Here is a 19,538-nt window from a genome sequence, read left to right on the forward strand (position 1 = left end):
AAAAAAAAAATGGGGGGAGGGGATTGCTAGTAAACTGAAACATCTATTATTCACACGGGTCTAGTCATTATGACAAAGGTAACTCAACCGATCCTGAACATTCTATTGATTGTAATGTGTCAGTGGAATGAGGAGATTGGATGTGTATGGTAGATTACTTGGCCCAGCTATCCCTGCTCTTTAAAGATTCCTCATGCTAGTTTGGGCATCAGGGCTTGAAAGGCTTCTCATGGCCCTGTTGTGTCAGCTCCACTGTGAGGCACACGTGGAATTCTTAAAGCACAGAGATATTTGGGATTCTGTGACATCTTAAAAGGGAAAATATGGGGGAAAAAACCCCTAATGTCTTTTAAAAGCATTTTCATAATCTGGGCCCAGAATCACAAAATGCCTTAATGGTTACTGCAGGGCATCACTACAGAGCAGAGTTAAGGCTATGTGTGTGCCTCGTTTGTGCATTTCCATTCCTTACACATTTGGATTTCTTTTAAGTATGACTTTAAATCTGAATTTACTGGATTGGTAATACTGAGTTTGGGGATAATTATAATATCCCGGTAATGTGTTTTACCCTTAAGTTACTGCTGTACTCTGAATCTTAACTCCTTTTAAAAATAGTTACTCTTACACTTTCACCGTCTTGGATGATGGGTCAGTGTCCTAAAGAATCTAAATACAGAAAGGAGAAGTAGGGGGATGAAAAAGGATCACATCACATAAGGAGAGTGATGAGTGGCAAATGCCATATTAGTCTCATATTTCTTTTTAATTGTTTTAAATATTTATTAGTGTAGTATGGAGTAAGGGGAACAATGAACAAGTTGAGTTAATAGGAGCATGGGAGTAGGAAAAGAATGGAAGGGTGAGACGTCTTTTGTGTATATAGTGCACTGGAATTTACTACCTTTGTTCTTCAGAACTCTTCATGCCACTTGAGACAGTTGGTGTAATTGTCCTAGTGCACTGAAGTCAGTGCAGCTGGGACAATTTACACCAGCTGGGGATCTGTCCCTGTGACGAAGTACTTTTGCCCTTGCAACTACTGCTATTTACCTCCACAATCAGAAGTCACTATCAGCTTTATTTATGTTTAGGACTTTGTAGTCTGTCTTTTGGAGCAAAGTAATTTTGTCAAATAGAAGCCTTTCTGAAATACAGTGCTAAGTGCTGTTTTGTAAAGAAGTAAAATGAAATATAGTGTATCAGTAAAGGTGGCCCAACTGTGCAGTTAGCTTATATAAACAAAGGGAAACAACTTACATACTCACACTTTTATATTTCTTTATCTAAGCCATCTGTTTTCTGAAGGATCTGAATGGATTGTACATATGCACTTTTTGCCACTGTGAAGTAGTAGCAAAAGCTTGCTGAATTCTGGAGCTAAAATGGTTTTTGTCTCGGTAGAGTCCATTACTCTAGGAACAGCTTAATCAACATGAATACCATATTTAAGGCTTCTGTTGATTCCCAAAGCAGAGATATTATGAATGTTAATGCACTTGAGCAGAGTCCTGGCTAGTGTTAAATGGATTTTAGATGTATTAGATAATATAGCTTTAGAAGTAATGACTGAAACCAGTGCATTTGCTTTTTATGGAAAATGCATTTATACATATTCAGATTTGTAAATCATTAAAATCTCTTTGCAAAAGTAATTTTATTTCCTTGATTCTTTATTACTGTTGTAGCTGGCATGACCATGCCATCATCATAATGATGTGTAGTGAAGTGAATATTAGATTTTTGTTAAATCTGCCACATTATTTCTAAAGGTGCTTGAAATAAATATTAACTCCTAGTATACTTCATCCATAAGAAATAGCATGTTTGTTCTGTATTTACAGTTCTAATTTGTGTAGAATTTGTTATACTTACCAAATGGAAGAAACGGTGTTAAAGATGAGCTGCAAAGTATTTTTTAAAAGTTGATTTTGCTTCATGATATATGTTCACATCAACTGTTTGCAACATATTGTTTGTTATGTGTGTGAGATCGCTCACCTAAATCCCTATAATATCTTTCTTTATTTAAATTGAACATTTTTAGAAAAAGAAACCAAAATAACAGACATAAGAATTAATTAGATTTTAAGAAACAAAATGCCATTACAGTCCATTGTAAATATTCATGTACTCAGTTTTTTAAATATGTATTATCTGATAGGCCTTATCTTGTATCTCAGGCTATATTATGATCTATATATAAATACAGGTAGACAACTTTGACATTAGTTTTATTATAGATTAATTTTTTTTTAATGCATGCAAAACCTCCTTTCTATGAGATTTTTACCACCCCCTCCAAATAATTTATTTAATGCACCATGCACCAAAGTAATGACAAAGCCATGTATAGCTAATCAGAACTGCCACTCTCTAGCATGGAGCATACAGACATGTCAATGAGCCTTAAATTTAAACAGTTTTAACAATAGTATACTATCACTGAATGTAGATGGAATATAAAACATGAAAACTCATTTCCCCCCACACTTTTCAAAATGTCTCTTTCTGTAACTGAGTCTAAAATCTTCCTGTTGCTCTGACACATTTTCTTCAAAACTAGCAATGTCTCAGGGCTGTTCTACACTACTGTGGTAAAAAGATCTAACTTATGCAACTTTAGTTACATGAATAATGTAACTAAAGTAGACATTGTTAGATCCAGTTACCACAGTGGCTACACTGCACTGTGTTGATGGGAGAGCATCTCCCATCGACTTCCCTTACACTTCTCAGGGAGGTGAAGTACACAAATCGATGGGAGAGTGCTCTTAAGTACCCTTAAGCCTCATCCTGAGAATCATTTATAAGAATCGTATATTATATTAGTTGAAAAGAGAAAAATCTAGCACAATTTGGTCAGGGAAGAAAAATGGCTACTTTGACATGAACTTTCTCACTTTGAATATGATCAGAAAAAGACAAAGCAAAAAAATAATCTTTTTTCATCCAAGCACTATTACTTAGCTGTTAGCGTGTTTATTTCATCTATAACCATGGATTGGAGAAAGCGAATAAGGAAAAGTTATTTACTTGTTCCCATAATATAAGAACTAGGGGCCACCAAATGAAATTAATGGGCAGCAGGTTTAAAACAAATAAAAGGAAGTTCTTCTTCACACAGTGCAATCAACCTGTGGAACTCTTTGCCTGAGGAGGTTGTGAAGGCTAGGACTATAACAGGGTATAAAAGAGAACTAAATAAATTCATGGCTAAGTCCATTAATGGCTATTAGCCAGGATGGGTAAGGAATGGTGTCCCTAGTCTCTGTTTGTCAAAGGGTGGAGATGGATGGCAGGAGAGAGATCACTTGATTGTTACCTGTTAGGTTCACTCCCTCTGGGGCAACTGGCATTGGTCACTGTTGATTGACAGGATACTGGGCTGGATGGACCTTTGCTCTGACCCAGTATCACTGTTCTTATGTTCTTATTTTAAGGAAAATACCTCTTTTAAGAGTTCACATACTGTATCATTATAATGTAATCTCTGGACTAAGCAACATTCAAAAGTACAGTAGTTTTCTATTTCTTTGTAGGATATAGATCATATCAGGTACTCTAAGGCCCCAGCTGGTTTCTTAAATGCATGAATTATCCTATTGATTTCAGTGGGAATACTTATATATTTAAGTACTTGGAATTTAGGGCCAAGTCTCCTTGGCCTGGAGACCACAACAGCTCCATGTCCCAGCAGCTGTGGATGCCGCCCAACCTCTTGCAGCTCTCCCCAACAGCTGCTTTGGACTTCCTGGCTGAACGAGACAGATAACTTGCAAAATTCAGTACATTGCAACGAGGATCCCAGTTATTGCGAAGTATTGCTGTACATATCCTACAACTCAAGAGACTATCATAATGGCATGGAAAGATATTTTTGTGCATTAAGTAAATAATACGTTTCCTACACTTCCATAGTTGTTACTCTGTTTTGTTGTATGGAATGAAAAAAGCAAGGAAATTAAATTATATTTAAATAACATTAAGATAATGACACAAAGCCAGGATTTCAGTACAGCACAACTGATACTTGTGTGCCTAATTGCATAGGTGTGACATTTTTTCTCTTTTATAATGGACTGATCCCACATAAATATTACTGCACCCAGCATGAGGTTAGCCTGTGGAATTCACTGTTGCAGGAGGTTAGAGTCGAATACTGTAACTGGATTTTTAAAAGAGCCAGATCATTTTATGAATAACATTTTTAATTATCCATGCTGTGATCAGGGTAATTAAATCTCATACCTCAGGACTCATGCCTGCAGTCCTTACTCATCACACTCAATGGGAGGCTCAACTCAGTGAAGATTGCAGAACTGGGGTCTCAGCTTGTATTCTATCTAGGGTTATTATTTGTACTCTGCTAGTACCCAGAGACCCTGCTCAGGAGTAGGGTCCTGTCATGGTAGGTGCTTACAAACAGAAGAGGAGTTCTCCCCCACTCCTGTGCCCATACAATATTGTACAATTGACTAGTTGCACCATAGATGCTCTAACCATCATTTGAAGCAAAATATTTGTCATTACAAGAGGCAGAATTACAGATTTGATGGGTCAGAGGCCTGAGCCAGTAAAACAAATTCTGTATGCCCATAATTTTATATCTAGTAAAGAAATTGCTAGTTACAATAACTAGCACTTTAGTGCTTTGCAAACAGTAATGCAAACACTATTAATTCTCATAACAGCCCTTTGAAGTAGATAACTATTAGCCCTGTTTGACAAATTGGAAACCCAGGCTTCGTGATGTTACCAAGGCCACAGAAGAAAGTATCTGAGTCCAAATTAAAATTTCAGGAGTTTGTGGGTCCCAGTTCCATGCTGACACCATTAGAACATGTCTGAAGCAGAAGTTCGTTTTGTATTGGACAGCCAGAGCAAGGCATATGGTATATCAATAAAAATGTATTAAACGGTATTTAACAAATTTGCTAGAAGCAACATGGAAACATAAGCAGCAGCCTAGCTTGTGGGTGCTGATCTGCCAAAACCAAGAACAGAATAAGGTAAAAGACCCATTTCACTGAAAGAGGAGAGACACCTTTGTTTTCAAACTGCTTTTTTTTAATGAACAAAGATCAGAACTAAGTGCTAAGTGAATAACGAAGGAAAGCAATATGTCAAATTTCAGGGTGTTGCCCACTGCTTAATCCACTTCTGGACAATATGCAAATCCTGCTTAGTAACTACCGAGTTTATGGTTTATTTACATGGAAATATAGTTTACGGCAATATAAAAGCTTTGTGTCACAATTCAATAACATTCTTTTGTTTCTCTTCTCAGAGCACGATGAATGCATCACAAACCAGCACAGCTGTGATGAAAATGCACTCTGCTTCAACACTGTGGGTGGGCACCACTGTGTCTGCAAGCCAGGTTATACAGGGAATGGTACCATGTGTAAAGGTAAATTATCAGAAACCCTGGACTGTAACATGCTTTGTCTTTGGACTTGATAACATTTCTCGTTTCATGGTTAACACAAATCTGTTGGTGTACCTTGAAGAGGAAACTGTAGAACATTAGCATTTAAGTCCTGATTCCATAAAGAGGATTGCATGGGCCAATATCTATTGACTTTGTCTTTTACAAAGTTCCAAGTAGTTTGAGAATTTAGCATTTATAAATTGCAAGCTCCGAAATGGTGGAGTAAATACTTCTGGTATCTATCCCAAGATAATTTTGTTTTCATACAGAGTAGTCTGTTCAAAATAACCACAGTAACCAAGAACATTCCAGCTAGGAAAACCTATTACCAAATGCAATTTATTCACCATCAATCACTTGCTATTATACCTGAATGAACTACAGATTGAATTGCATATTGTTGCGTATGTAGTGTCCTTTTGTAAGTGAAAAAAGACAGCAGTAGATGCTGACCCTGAAACCTTTACTCTCCAGGAGAAGCTGGTTGCTTACAGCCACTGTCAGACTCTGGTAAACATTGCAGATTATATTGCTAGTTTTACAAAGAAGCTGAATTTTACAGAGCCACAAAGCTGCTTTTAGACTGTCTAGTGCTGCATTTCACAGAAGTTACTGAGATGTGAGACATTGGGTCCCATTCTGGTGATAGTACCATATTTCAGATAGATGCAAAGCCAAGGTGCAGGCCACCTGTAATTATCTAAGAACCCCCAGAGTCCTGGCAGAATTCCAATATTTGTATCTGGAGAAAGTGGTCCTTGAATGAATAGATGCAGCTTCACTGGCATCAGTGTAAGGCACAAATGCAAATGTGAGGACAGATTTTGGACAATAATTGGTAAAGCCAGTTTTTTAAGCGCTTTATCTCTTGGGGTGATATTACCATTTTTTATAGTTTGGATGTAATAGCTGAATACAAAGAATCAAATAGCTAATTGATTTAGTGCTCAGTTGTGTCTAATAGGCACAGACCTGTATTGGGAGGCAGTGTAGAGCCGCAAAGCCCTCAGGAGGGTTTGTGCCTCAAGGGGACAATCCGCTGTGAAGTAGGAGGCAGTGCACAGGCTGAAATGTCTCAGCATGGTGCAATCTAGACCCCTTTCTTCACCCTGCCAGCTTATCTGGCTAGTGTGGTAGAGGTAACTAAGCTTCCGTCCTGCACCTTTTGGAGTGTCTTATATCCCTAGTACGGAACAGCCTCTGAATTAGAAAAAGCTGCAGGGTTTGCATTTGTGTCTGGCTGCTGCATCGGGGGTAGCCTGGGGGGGGGGGCTAGAAACACCTGCACAGTTACTATGCACAATCTGGCCCTTAGCTAATAGGTTCTGATACTTTCTACTTTTGCTGTTTCAGCATTTTGCAAAGATGGTTGTAGGAATGGAGGAGCCTGCATCGCTTCCAATGTCTGTGCCTGTCCACAGGGCTTCACTGGACCCAACTGTGAAACTGGTAAGATGATAACTTCATTTATTATAAAATTATCCGTATGCCAATGTCTGCGCTATTCCAAGAAAAAAAATTTTCTAGTGTGCCTCCTAAAAGAGGGAGCTGCTGCTGGAAAGTACTCAGTTATGCAGTAGATAAACTCAGTGACTCACTTTTCCCATATGCCTCCCAAAAGCATGTACTGTACCAATCTGAACTAGCAGCATATTGACATCTTACACCAACGCATGGTTGACTAGCCTACATTCTGTTGCTCCATAATTATTCACTCACTTTTCATAGCAAATAGTTTTTGGTAGCTCCCACCGTCTGCATATCCTCTGATGCATAGAAATAAACACAAACAGTTGTTCACGACCTTATTGTCAACCTGTGATTATAGTTCAGTAACCCACGTTCCCATTCATCCTCATTTGAGGACTTTTTTTAATGAACTCAGAGTAAGACAGGATTCAGTGCTTCCCATTCTTTTACTTTCACTCACAGCCTTTCTTCTGTGCTTGACATCTCTGGGGATGACAGTACCACAAAACCTTGTTTTAAAACTTTCTTTTAAAATGTGGGTCTTTGTAAATTACACCAGTTGGGTGCTTTACCAAACAAAGGTATCTGGGATTGCTCATATTTAGCACCTTGAGCGCTTGTCAATAATTTTTCTAAATTAAAATAAATAATTTCAGCATTTTTATTGGCTACTGAATTTTTAAATGGATTCTAACAGTAAATGGCCTCGGGGCAGAAGGGAAAGCGCTTTTAGACTGATTAGCCTTGCTATGCCTACTAAAAGGACAATCTGCCACCTGTGATTGACTATTGTTGCCATTCTATATTGTCTTCAATAAATCTTCAGCATGGGGTTGAAGAGGTAGTTTTAGAAGCACTACCTCTGTTCTACTTGCAAACATTGTCCAATTTAGGAAAATACTGGCTGATCTGACTTTTATACAGAAAAGATTCTGGTCCATTTGAAAGGTGAAAAATTTGCCTGTTGTCACTGTATGTCATGGTAACTAGAATGGATATTGCTGTTCTGCACAGGAGGGACATTGTGTGAAATAGCTGCAGCCCCATTGGTTGGTATCTTTAGCTAGGAATGTCAAACATTCTTGACCGTTGCATTTGCTTTGCAGTGTTGAAAATGATGTGGGGCAAAAAATAAAGGTCTTTTTTCATGTAGCTGTTCCATGGTTTTGGTTTCACAGTGTTTTTACTTGTAGTGGTTTATATGCTAAAATAATGCTTTAGATATAAAGATGGCTTATAAGATGGTGTGATATTTTTCCTTTTATAGGACATACTGTTTGCAGCATTTCAGTGTTATCAGCAAAACATACTGCACATGTGCAGTTAATGAAACACTAAAAGTGGGAGCCTCACAAGCACTTAGCATTGCCCTCCTCATTCCCCTTAAGCCAATGAGAGTTTTGAGAGCAGAGTTAGGTGAGCACTGAATGCATTTGAAAATCCTGCCTTACATTTTCTAGATATGCTTTACCAAATGTTTAACCTGAGTTTAGTAAGATAATTATGATCCATAACTTAGGGTCAGATATAGGTGTGGTGATCTGCACACGGATCACCCCCTGAGCCATGGATCATCATGGGAGGTGGTGTAGGAGCCACGGTGGCAGCCCAGACCACTGAAAGATTTGACTTTGCAGGGAGAATCTTCCGTTGCCCAGCAGACTTCCACAAAGGGGTCACAGACTTCAGTGCTGCTAGAATGAATAACCTGGAACCCGTAGAGGTCAGTTAGAAGACTCCAAGGAGATTTGGTCACCTGGTTTGAATATTAACGCTAACAACAAATGCAGCTGTGTATGTTGTCTGATAGCCCAGCTGCACTTTGCACCTTTTTTCTAGCTCTGGAACAGGATCCTAATTAACTTATATGTCACTTTGAAACACAGAGGATTGGTATATTCCATCAAAGCACCAAACGGCAGAGCACTCCTATTCATAACAGGCAAGATCTGGGTGATTCAGACATAGAACTGTCATGATCCAAAAGCTCCCTAGTGAAAATCTGAGCTCCAAACAGCACACTTCTTTTGAATATAGAATACAGCTTCCAAAACTCATGTCTTGTTGGTATGAAATGATCAGGACATCCATATCACAAATAATGCATATTGGAAAGTTGTGTTCTCACTTTATCCCTCAAGGTGCAATGACACCTCCCTTACCACTACGGGTTGGCTGTGCTCTCAGATGAGGAGGAATAGGGATAAATTTAAAGCTGCCAAGGGAAGTTTTAAATTGCACACTTCTTATTTAATTTATCTCACTTTACAATACCTATATTTAGGAAGTGCTACCCTAGGTTATCGGAGTCTTTGCAGTAAATTAAACATACTGTCACAAAAAAATTGACCACCTGTTGCTCATCACCCCCACAACTATAAAACGATTAACCAGAGATTAAATCAAAGCCTATATAATAACCCAGCATCCACTATCACCAGTCTTTATTGTGTCCTCTCTCCCTAGAAGCCTGGATAAATAGGTGAGTTTGTATCATGCTTTAAAAGTCAACAAATTCACACTATTTTGGACCAATGGTTTAGAGGTAAAGGGCAGAGAAACTTCTAGCAGCTCCCTCACTCTTATAGCAAGTGGGTTCCAGCTCAAACAACACATCTGATCACAGCTGCTCACTTTTTTTTGTTTTTTGTTATGGGTGGGAGTGTGCTGTTTCTGGGGCGGAAATGAAGTCCATATAACCTGCTATTTGCAGAGGCATAGGAATTCTCTGAAATACTTATCCTCCCGCACCCACGTGTAGGTCAGTGAAGTCCTGACCATCATTTTAACAAGGAGCTCCCACAAAAAGCCCCTCACTGAGTCTGTGATAACCCCAGGCGCTGACTAGAGGAGGGGGAGGGAATGGAAAATGTGTTGATTTGTTTTTCCATTTAAAACAAAACCATTTCTCGCTGCTAAAAGAGGAGACAGCACCATTTAGTAAACCACCTTTATCCTTTGCTCTTGAAAAATTGATAGTATAGCACAGTGTTCAGTAGGTATAAGAAGAGGGGATTTAGACATCTGTGGGAAGTCTGGGGACATCTGTGCCCAGGAAATATTTTGAAAATACCTGACAGAATCAGACTTTTTCTTTGCAAACCCACAAAATTTTCTCATCAGAAATATTTGAGGGTCCCAGAGGTAATTCATATCTGGAAAGGATCATTTTCTAATATCCAGAGAGTGGGGTGGCTCTATCAGAGGCAGAGAAATTGCCACAACTCTCCCTTTAATTTATTGCCAGAATTTTAACAGTGGGCTCACAGGCATCCCTGAGAATTTCCTCCAATATATCAATAGTGCACACCTTCAAATTTATTACTGCACTTTTGCTGATCCCTGTTTCCTCTCACAGGCCACATCCCTTTTTTTGGGCTTTGTGAGGATATCTCTGGACCATTTTTGTGTTGCTATGGCATCAAATCAAGTAGGAGGATTTGGTCTGTGTGCTTAGGATTTTGGCGCAGTTTTTGTAATCAACAGGATAGGAGCATTTTGGGGGAGGATTAGGTATAATTTACCATTCCGTAACTGTACCTGCATCAGACAAGAGAATCAGCCCTGTGATGTCTATTATTTATACAGTAATTAATCTTCAATAAATCAGTTCATGAAAATCTACTGAAAATAAATTAACATACAAAACAGTCATTTAAATTAAATTGTTGAGATACAGTTTAATGTGACTCCAAATTCATTACACTATATGCTGTGTGTAACAGCTCATTAAATTAAATGTAGAACCAAATTTATGATAAAGTAGCCTAAAAAGCATCCAAAGCCATGTTCAGAAGAATGCTCACTAATATCATACAATGTAGGCAGAGTTCAAGTAAATGCACTTTGTTTGACTTCTTCCCATGTGGGATTTTTATCCAAGTAAAGTGTACATAGTGTTGGAAACTTCATGACACAAATAAAATACATTTTGTGAATACTTGGTGGTCTAGAAAATGCAAAATATATTTGATATTTATAACTAATTTTTGTAACTCCCTTCTAATATCTATAGTTTGAAAGATTAAAATTCAACTCCTAGGTAATTGCTATAGATAAGATCTCTCTAGAGTTATGTGCCGCTTTCTGTACAAGCTAAATATTTAGCATGTGTGACTGTTGCTCTTTACTGCATCTTCAAATTAATTTGTTCAGGTGCATTGACCATGATAATAGAAAGATTCAGATTATTACTATTCCAAGGGGATCTTGCAAAAATCCTTTAATTCCAGTGCTCAGAGCTTTTAGGAAAATAGTTGTACCAGTACTCGGAATATAATTTGTTGTCAAAGCTACTACAAAGCCTGTTAAGTTTGCTTATATTGCTAAACCTGACGGATTATTTTAGCACTTTTAGCATCAGAAGATAACTGCTTTGATTTAATCTTTTGTTCCTGGTGTTCAGCTAGAGGAACTACAGCCAGCTCCTGGCCAGGTAGGTCCTAAATCTAACAAACTATGACACAAATGGTAATCGAAACCTGTAGAGCACTGAACTCTTTCTGAAAGAACTGGAATGGCTGGTTGCAGAAACATTAAAGGTTCTAGGTACCAAATTGCATTAAAAACTCGCAATAAACTTTTCCAATGTCATGTTTAGAACTCATGACATTTTAGAAAAACAGTTTTCTTTGGAAATTTCTCAAAATGAAATTTATTTTACTAGCTAAACTGATTAAGACTACCTTTTCATGAGAAAATGCAAATAAAAGTCAACCACCAGTAATGAACCTGCATTCTTGGTGAACCCCAACACACTGCGTGGCCAAATTGATGATGTAAGGGTTTGAGATTATTATTATTGTTGTTATGTGTTTGTCTGACAGTAGTGTTTAGGCACTAGCTGAGAACACAGCCTCTTTGTGCTAGGCACTCTACAAACAGACTAGGAGACAGCCCCTGACCCAAAGAATTTACAGTCCAAGTAGACAAGACAGATGTGGGATGTGGCAAGAAGTGTAATGCACAAGCGCACGAACAGAGTGATGGTTTGCAAATAGTACGTTAGTGCCACGATTTTTTGGTTGTGTTTATTAAATCCTTTGAGCTAAGCAGATGGACGAAGGGAGGGCTGGGGTTGGAGTGAACAGCCAATCAGCACAGGGGATGAAATGTTTAAAATGAAAACTGAAGCAGTCTGATTACACCATCAGTGTTCCTTAGTCCCTGCTTGAATTACAGCTGCTCTGCTAGCTTCAGCCTCTGGTTGGCTGCTCCCTGTAGCCTCTTTCCCCAAGGTCATAAGGCTGGAGGGGGAGGGGAAGGGAAAGAATGCATGGGTCCTAGTGCCCCCTGAGGGAAGTCCCCCATCTGCAGTTCTTGGTCTGAGGGGAGTGGGGTAATATTTTAATAGCATCAAAGGTCCAATTTAAATGCAGCCTCTTTTTAGGGATCTCAAGTCGAGCACCAAAAATCACTAGTCAATTTTTAAAATCTTGGCCTGTGGGTCTAATTGCGCCCTCCGATGAATCTAAAAACAAACAACAAACAATGTTATTGGTCTGGTTTAAATGTCAAATGATCATTTCAATCTGAATTTTCTTTTTTTAAATTTAAGCTGTTTTAAACTTTTAACATCGCTTTCAGTATTTCAGAATACATTTCCATGCCCAGAATTGACTGCAGTCAATGGAAACTTTGACATGTATGAAAAATGAATATGATATCACCCAGCGTTTGTGGTTGAATGTCCTTTATTTTACATTCAATTTTAAAAAGAATCCCTAAATAATAAACCTCCTAGTAATTGCTTACATTGCTATAGTGACCCTCTAGTAGAGACCTCTGAGGGCCAAGTGGCCTCATGGTTACTATACCCCATTTCCAGTCTCTTGCCTCCAAAGTGGAAAGGCATCAAGTCCAGTTTCTAACCCTTATGCATGGCTTATCCTCACCTCAGGGTTTCACTGTCCTTACCCTTCTCTTACTGGAGCAGGGCACTGAAAATGAGATTTATGCCCCTCTTGCAACAAGGGCAGTTGGTAGGGGATCCCGGGCTCTGTGAGAGACAACAATGTAGGGGAACAATGAGGCTTCTTTGGTACCCTTGTTCAGCAGCCCTCAGGGTAGGTCCCTCTTCCTCTTCAGCCTCCTCCCTTCTGAGCTGATTGACTCCGTTTTAAGCTTTCTCTCCACCTGGACCATGCACTGCAGGCCTGGAGGGGCAAGGCTTTCTGGGCCCAGTGTTGTCCTTTAACCCCTTCCATCCCAGTGTGAGGTTTGTAGAACCCACCACAGTCCCTCAGAACAGAGAACAGACAGGACTATTGTGTAAAATACAAATGTTTCTTTTGCTGAAACTGCTGGGATACAGAGCCCATATAACTGAGGAGTACAGCATACGGGGCATAGTATCACCACATGTCTGCCTAAATCCTGCCCTGATATATGGAGTGAAATAGATTGCTGACTACACTACAGTCGGGCCTTCTTAAAGCTGGTCACTTTGTATGTAACTTACTGGTTCAATACAACAGAATAACTTCCTTGGAGCTATCATGGTCTCTCCATTCAGTGTATGTAAGAGGCCTACTCAGTCTTTATAAATATTCTGTATGAAAAACCATTGGAAAAGTTCATTTAAATGAAAGTGCAGTAGGGAAAGCAGATAGTGTACAGTTATGTGCACACTCATGGGACAGTACAGAGCCATCAGGTTTAAGTCTTCCATTGAAGATAATGAGTAATTCCACTTTGAAATGAATAGTATTATGTCTCATAGATTTTTAAGGTCAGAAGAGAACATCATGATCATCTAGTCTGACCTCCTGCACATTGGAGGCCACAGAACCTCACCCACCCACTCCTGTAACAGATCCTAACCTCTGGCTGAGTTACTGAAGTCCTTATATCATGACTTAAAGATGTCAAGTTACAGGGAATGCCCTGCACAATTTTTTAAAACAGTTTGGTGTCTGAGAGGGTCTTTTAAATTACTCACATCTAATTTCTCTTTTGCTCTCTTATAATTCAAGAATAATTGTGCAATTTAAAAAATATCTGTATAAATATTTTTGATGACATTAGTAGGTTTTAGTAGATGTCAGTGTGCAAGAAGTTTCCCTTCAGGCTCTGCCAGTATATTGATCAGACACAAGATAACCTGGCTATTCGGAGTCTGTATCTCTTAATAGTTGGAGTCTTCATGTCATTCCAAATGGTGAGATGACTAATGTGATGTATATGACAGATTTGGCAATATCCTAGACAAACTTTAAGTTAAGTATCTTAACATTAAGTATCTTAGCAGTTCATTCTATTACAAAAATTAATGCTTATATATTATTGCGGGATTATACATAAAATCTGTAGGGAGGAGACCTGGCTAATGTAAACCTTGAGAAGTGTTCTGAGCTACAAAGAACTATTTGAAACAATGTGAACTTTTAAAGTTAAGTGAGTTTCCTAGGAAAACTGTAGGGGGAGTATATGCAAATATAACTCCTCTGATTGTGCAAAAATCCAGCCTTTGAAGCTAGGCCCTGGGGAAAGACCCATTGTCTATGAATTACTTATTCCCAGATCAAAGACCCAGGTTCTAGAAAGAGGAACTACATTTTTCATGACTGTGCTTGTTCTGAACCAGGATGGTTATGAACTTGTAACCACACTTATAAAACCTCTAGTGGGGTTTGAAGGATTGTTCACCTGCCAGAGCCCTTGTGGGAGCTGGGCTGATCTCTGGTAATTGTATTAGCATGCATGTTCTTTCATTGTTTTTAATGTTATCTTTTTGCAGTGCTTCTGCTTTAAGAATAAATGTGCTTATATAGAAAGAGCTATGTGGTAACTTAACTATGGGTAATTACGCTGTTATTAGCCTTTGAGAAGAAAAGCGAACCAGGCCTGCTGAGCCAAGTCTGACTTGCTGTCGTCACAGTATAGGCTACCTGGAATTATGTCCATCAGGGTGGATAGAGACTCATGTCTCTGCCCAAGAAAAGCGAGGGCGAACTGTGACAATGTGGACAAACATTTGGGGGGAATAGATTGAAATCACAAAATTCATCTTTACTGGTGACATTATCTAGGTTTCATGTTGATGGAGGTAAAAGCTACTGAGTGCATCTACTGTGCTGGGTTAGGGTGTAAAGAGCCTAACAACAGTGACCCAGATCCTGAGCTATCTTAGTTTATATCAGTTGAGGATTGGTCCCAATATTTTTTCAGATTTAATACAAATTTAACAATGGGTTGGAGTTGTAAGTTTCCATAATACCATAATCATAGAATCATAGAATATCAGGGTTGGAAGGGACCTCAGGAGGTCATCTAGTCCAACCCCCTGCTCAAAGTAGAACCAATTCCCAACCAAATCATCCCAGCCAGGGCTTTGTCAAGCTTGACCTTAAAAACCTCTAAAGAAGGAGACTCCACCACCTCCCTAGGTAACCCATTCCAGTGCTTCACCAACCTCCTAGTGAAAAAGTTTTTCCTAATATCAAACCTAAACCTCCCCCACTGCAACTTGAGACCATTACTCTTTTTCTGTCATCAGGTACCACTGAGAACAGTCTCGATCCATCCTCTTTGGAACCCCCTTTCAGGTAGTTGAAAGCAGCTATCAAATCCCACCTCATTCTTCTCTTCTGCAGACTAAACAATCCCAGTTCCCTCAGCCTCTCCTCATAGCTTATGTGCTCCAACGCCCTAATCATTTTTGTTGCCCTCCGCTGGACTCTTTCCAATTTTTCCACATCCTTCTCGTAGTGTGGGGCCCAAAACTGGACACAGTACTCCAGATGAGGCCTCACCAATGTCAAATAGAGGGGAATGATCACATCCCTCGATCTGCTGGTAATGCCCCTACTTATAGAGGCTAAAATGCCGTTAGGCTTCTTGGCAACAAGAGCACGCTGTTGACTCATATCCAGCTTCTTGTCCACTGTAACCCCTAGGTCCTTTTTTGCAGAACTGCTTCCTAGCATGCAGCCCCTATTCTGTAACAGTGAATGGGATTCTTCTGTCCTAAGTGCAGGACTCTGCACTTGTCCTTATTGAACCTCATCAGGTTTCTTTTGGCCCAGTCCTGTAATTTGTCTAGGTCCCTCTATATCCTATCCCTACCCTCCAGCGTATCTACCACTCCTCCCAGTTTAGTGTCATCTGCAACTTGCTGAGAGTGCAGTCCACGCCATTCTCCAGATCATCAATGAAGATATTGAACAAAACCGGCCCCAGGACCGACCCTTGGGGCACTCTGCTTGAAACCGGCTGCAAACTAGACATGGAGCCGTTGATCGCTACCCGTTGAGCCCAATGATCCAGCCAGTTTTCTATCCACCTTATTGTCCATTCATCCATCCCATACTTCTTTAACTTGCTGGCAAGAATACTGTGAGAGACCGTGTCAAAAACTTTGCTAAAGTCAAGAAATAACACATCCACTGCTTTTCCCTCATCCACAGACCCAGTTATCTCCTCATAGCAGGCAATTAGGTTAGTCAGGCATGACTTGCCCTTGGTGAATCCATGTTGACTGTTCCTGGTCACTTTCCTCTCCTTTAAGTGCTTCAGAATTGATTCCTTGAGGACCTGCTCCATGATTTTTCCAGGGACTGAGTTGAGGCTGACTGGCCTGTAGTTTCCCAGAGTCTCCTTCTTCCCTTTTCTAAAGATGGGCACTACATTAGCCTTTTTCCAGTCTTCTGGGACCTCCCCCAATCACCATGAGTTTTCAAAGATAATGGCCAATGGCTCTGCAATCATATCCACTAACTCCTTTAGCACCCTCAGATGTAGTGCATCCAGCCCCATGGACTTGTGCTCGCCCAGCTTTTCTAAATAGTCCCGAATCACTTCTTTGTGTGTTTGCCATAAACAGATGGTTAAGAATTAATGTCTCTTTTACCTGTAAAGGGTTAACTAGCTCAGTAAACCTGGAACACCTGACCAGAGGACCAATCAGGAGACAAGATACTTTCAAATCTCAGTGGAGGGAAGCCTTTGTTTGTGCTTTTTGGGTTTTTCTTTGTTCTCTCTGGGTTCTGAGAGGGACCAGACATGTATACAGACTCTCCAATTTTCTGAAACAGCCTCTTCTGTTCAATTTAGTAAGTATCAGTTAGAAAGGCGGTTTAGTCTTTTGATTGTTTTCTTTATTTGCAAGTGTGTATTTTGCTGGAAGGATTGCATCTCTGTTTGCTGCAACTTGTATTTGTGCTGGGGGGGAGGATTCTCTCTAGTGTCTATAAGCTGAAAGACCCTGTAACATTTTCCATCTTGATTTTACAGAGACAATTTTTACTTTTTTTCTTTCTTTTATTAAAAGCTTTTCTTTTTAAGAACCTGATTGATTTTTTTTATTCTGGTGTAAAACCCAAGGGGAGGGGGTCTGCACTCACCAGGGAATTGGTGGGGGAAAGGAGAGAAGGGGGGAGGAAAAGCCTGATTTCTCTCTGTGTTAGGATCACTGTCACTCTCTCAGGGAGACTCTGGGAGGGGGAGAGAAGGGGGGGAAGATGAATTTCCTCTCTGTTTTAAGATTCAAGGAGTTGAATCACAGGGATTTCCCAATGTTACCCAGGGAGGGGAGAATCTGGGATGAAGAAAGGAGGGGGGAATGGTTTATTTCCCTTTGTTGTGAGACCGAAGGGGTTTTGGGTCTTGGGGTCCCCAGGGAAGGTTTTGGGGGCCAGAAAGTGTCCCAAAACACTATATTTTTGGTTGGTGGCAGCTCTGTCATTTCTAAGCTAGTAATTAAGCTTAGAGGGGTTCATGCAGGTACCCCATCTTTTGGACGCTAAGGTTCAGAGTGAGGAATCATACCTTGACAGTGTTATGGTGAAATTAGAATTCAGAAAAAGGAGCGTGAATTCCCTCTTACTTGCACTAATATTACACCACTGTAATTCCACTGACTTCAGAAAACTGGCCAGAAACCTTCAGATCCTCATGTAAGGTAGAAATGTTAAATTTGGCATTCTGATATCCTGCCCATCTTGCCTTATGTAGCACCAGGGGAGTGTGAGGTGTTGGAAGGGCCCTCAAACCTTCTTTACACTTGGGGAGGGCTTTCATTCAGTTTCTTCTTCTTGGCTGTACTCCAGTTCAAGAAAGTAGTTTTAGGAAATAATGAATACATACATCTGAATGTCTGTTCAGGGCACTTTTAATACTCTTAGGTTGCTTTATTCAGAATTGCTTTAGTCCTTCTGTATATCAGCAGTTAACATCTATCATGTCTTAACCATTTTATAATTATCTGTTGTTGTGACTTGGCTAATTAACTTGGTTTTTGGCATGTAATATATGCAAAAACATTCAGTGTAATACAAGGTGACCAGCTATCCCAGCAGGAGCAGGACAAATCCAGACTATGCAATGTCACATCCTAGACACCAGGTAAGGTCTGCCAAAATCTTATTTGGCTGATCTAGAATGGAGAATGCAAAGTAACTTTCAATCCTCTGCTTTCTCACTCGCTCCCAGGGCATTATATTTTGCAAAAAACAACAAGGTCTGGAGCTATTTTCTGCATAGCCTTGTTTCCAATGGGCAGCTTCTATTTATATGGGATGCTTGCTGAGGGAACAGTCACTGCAAAGTGCAACAGAAAAGTAAGGGCCTGATCTTGTGAGGGATTGGGCACCTTCAACTCCCAAACAGATCAAACAGAGATAAGCGTGCTCATCGTTATACCAGTTGAGGCTCTTAGAGCATTAAGAGCTACTCAGGGTTGTATGGGTTTTTTATTTATTTATTTATTTTATAAAGTTCTGACCACTGCTGGTGAGCTCAAGATTCATGTCTGAAGCAACCAGTTTTTACTTTTTTTTAACATTAAATCTCTCCAATCTGTTTCAGAATCTGTAGCAAAAATTAAAGACAAAAACCAAATTGCTGTCTGTCTATCTTTTCTAATGTTTCAGAAACATCTGTTCATCTTGTATTAGTTTTTTCCCCTTTTCTTAAAATCAAATATCTATTGCATCTTCTGTTTTACTTCTTATCAAACCTGGAAAAAAGTAATCTCCCCCCTCCCTCAGTCTCTGAAAAAACTGGGCCTAGATCCCAGTTGGTATAATTGATGTAGCTCCACTGAAGTCAGCGATGCTATGCTTGCTTACACTAGCTGAGAGTGGGGCCAGTTGTAACTGTGCTAAACTCACCACTGATGCCTCCTGCTGGTCATTCTGGGAATTAGCTCAGTCTTTTCACAGGGCGCCCTCCTCTGGTGGTTTCTTGCCGCTGTCACTTATGCTCTGGACCTGCCTCACCTCAAGGATTCCAGCATCCTGCTCAGCATACAGCCCTCTGGCTGTGCCCAATTCCATTTCCCCCCACCCTTTCCGGGAGAAATGCGGTCCTCTGTCCAGCCACTTGCCACCATGGCCGACTGCAGCCCAAGTTTTTAGCCACTTGCCTTTGTGACAAACTGCAGCCCTTCACTGGCCATTCTGGTCTGCCCACTACTCCCTGACCCAGGGACCCTCTAGGCCGCAGTCACACACTGCAACTCCTTCAACCCCCACCATCTGTTTCCCTGGGCCAGTTCCCCGGAACCCTAGCACCTTCTCTGCCCCTGTATCAGGGCTTCAGTCCTTCAGACAGTCAGGCTGGAGCTCCTGCTCGCTCCCCTGACCTGGCCCAGCACTGCTCTGTCCAGGGTGCTGATGGTTCCCTTAGCCCTTCA

General features: G+C 40.2%; 1 protein-coding gene across 2 annotated transcripts in view; it reads left to right on the forward strand.

Annotated features, from left to right (window-relative positions):
* Nucleotides 1–19,538, forward strand: part of NELL2 (neural EGFL like 2) — a 241,650-nt gene that overhangs the window by 183,687 nt on the left and 38,425 nt on the right. For both annotated transcript variants that reach the window (XM_030548910.1, XM_030548911.1), the window contains exons 14-15: nucleotides 5,291–5,413; nucleotides 6,788–6,883. In XM_030548910.1, the coding sequence (XP_030404770.1) occupies nucleotides 5,291–5,413; nucleotides 6,788–6,883 (219 nt within the window). The remainder of the gene's footprint in view (nucleotides 1–5,290; nucleotides 5,414–6,787; nucleotides 6,884–19,538) is intronic.

The sequence above is a fragment of the Gopherus evgoodei genome, chromosome 1 (genome assembly GCF_007399415.2).
Source record: "Gopherus evgoodei ecotype Sinaloan lineage chromosome 1, rGopEvg1_v1.p, whole genome shotgun sequence".
Classification (NCBI taxonomy): Eukaryota; Metazoa; Chordata; order Testudines; family Testudinidae; genus Gopherus; species Gopherus evgoodei.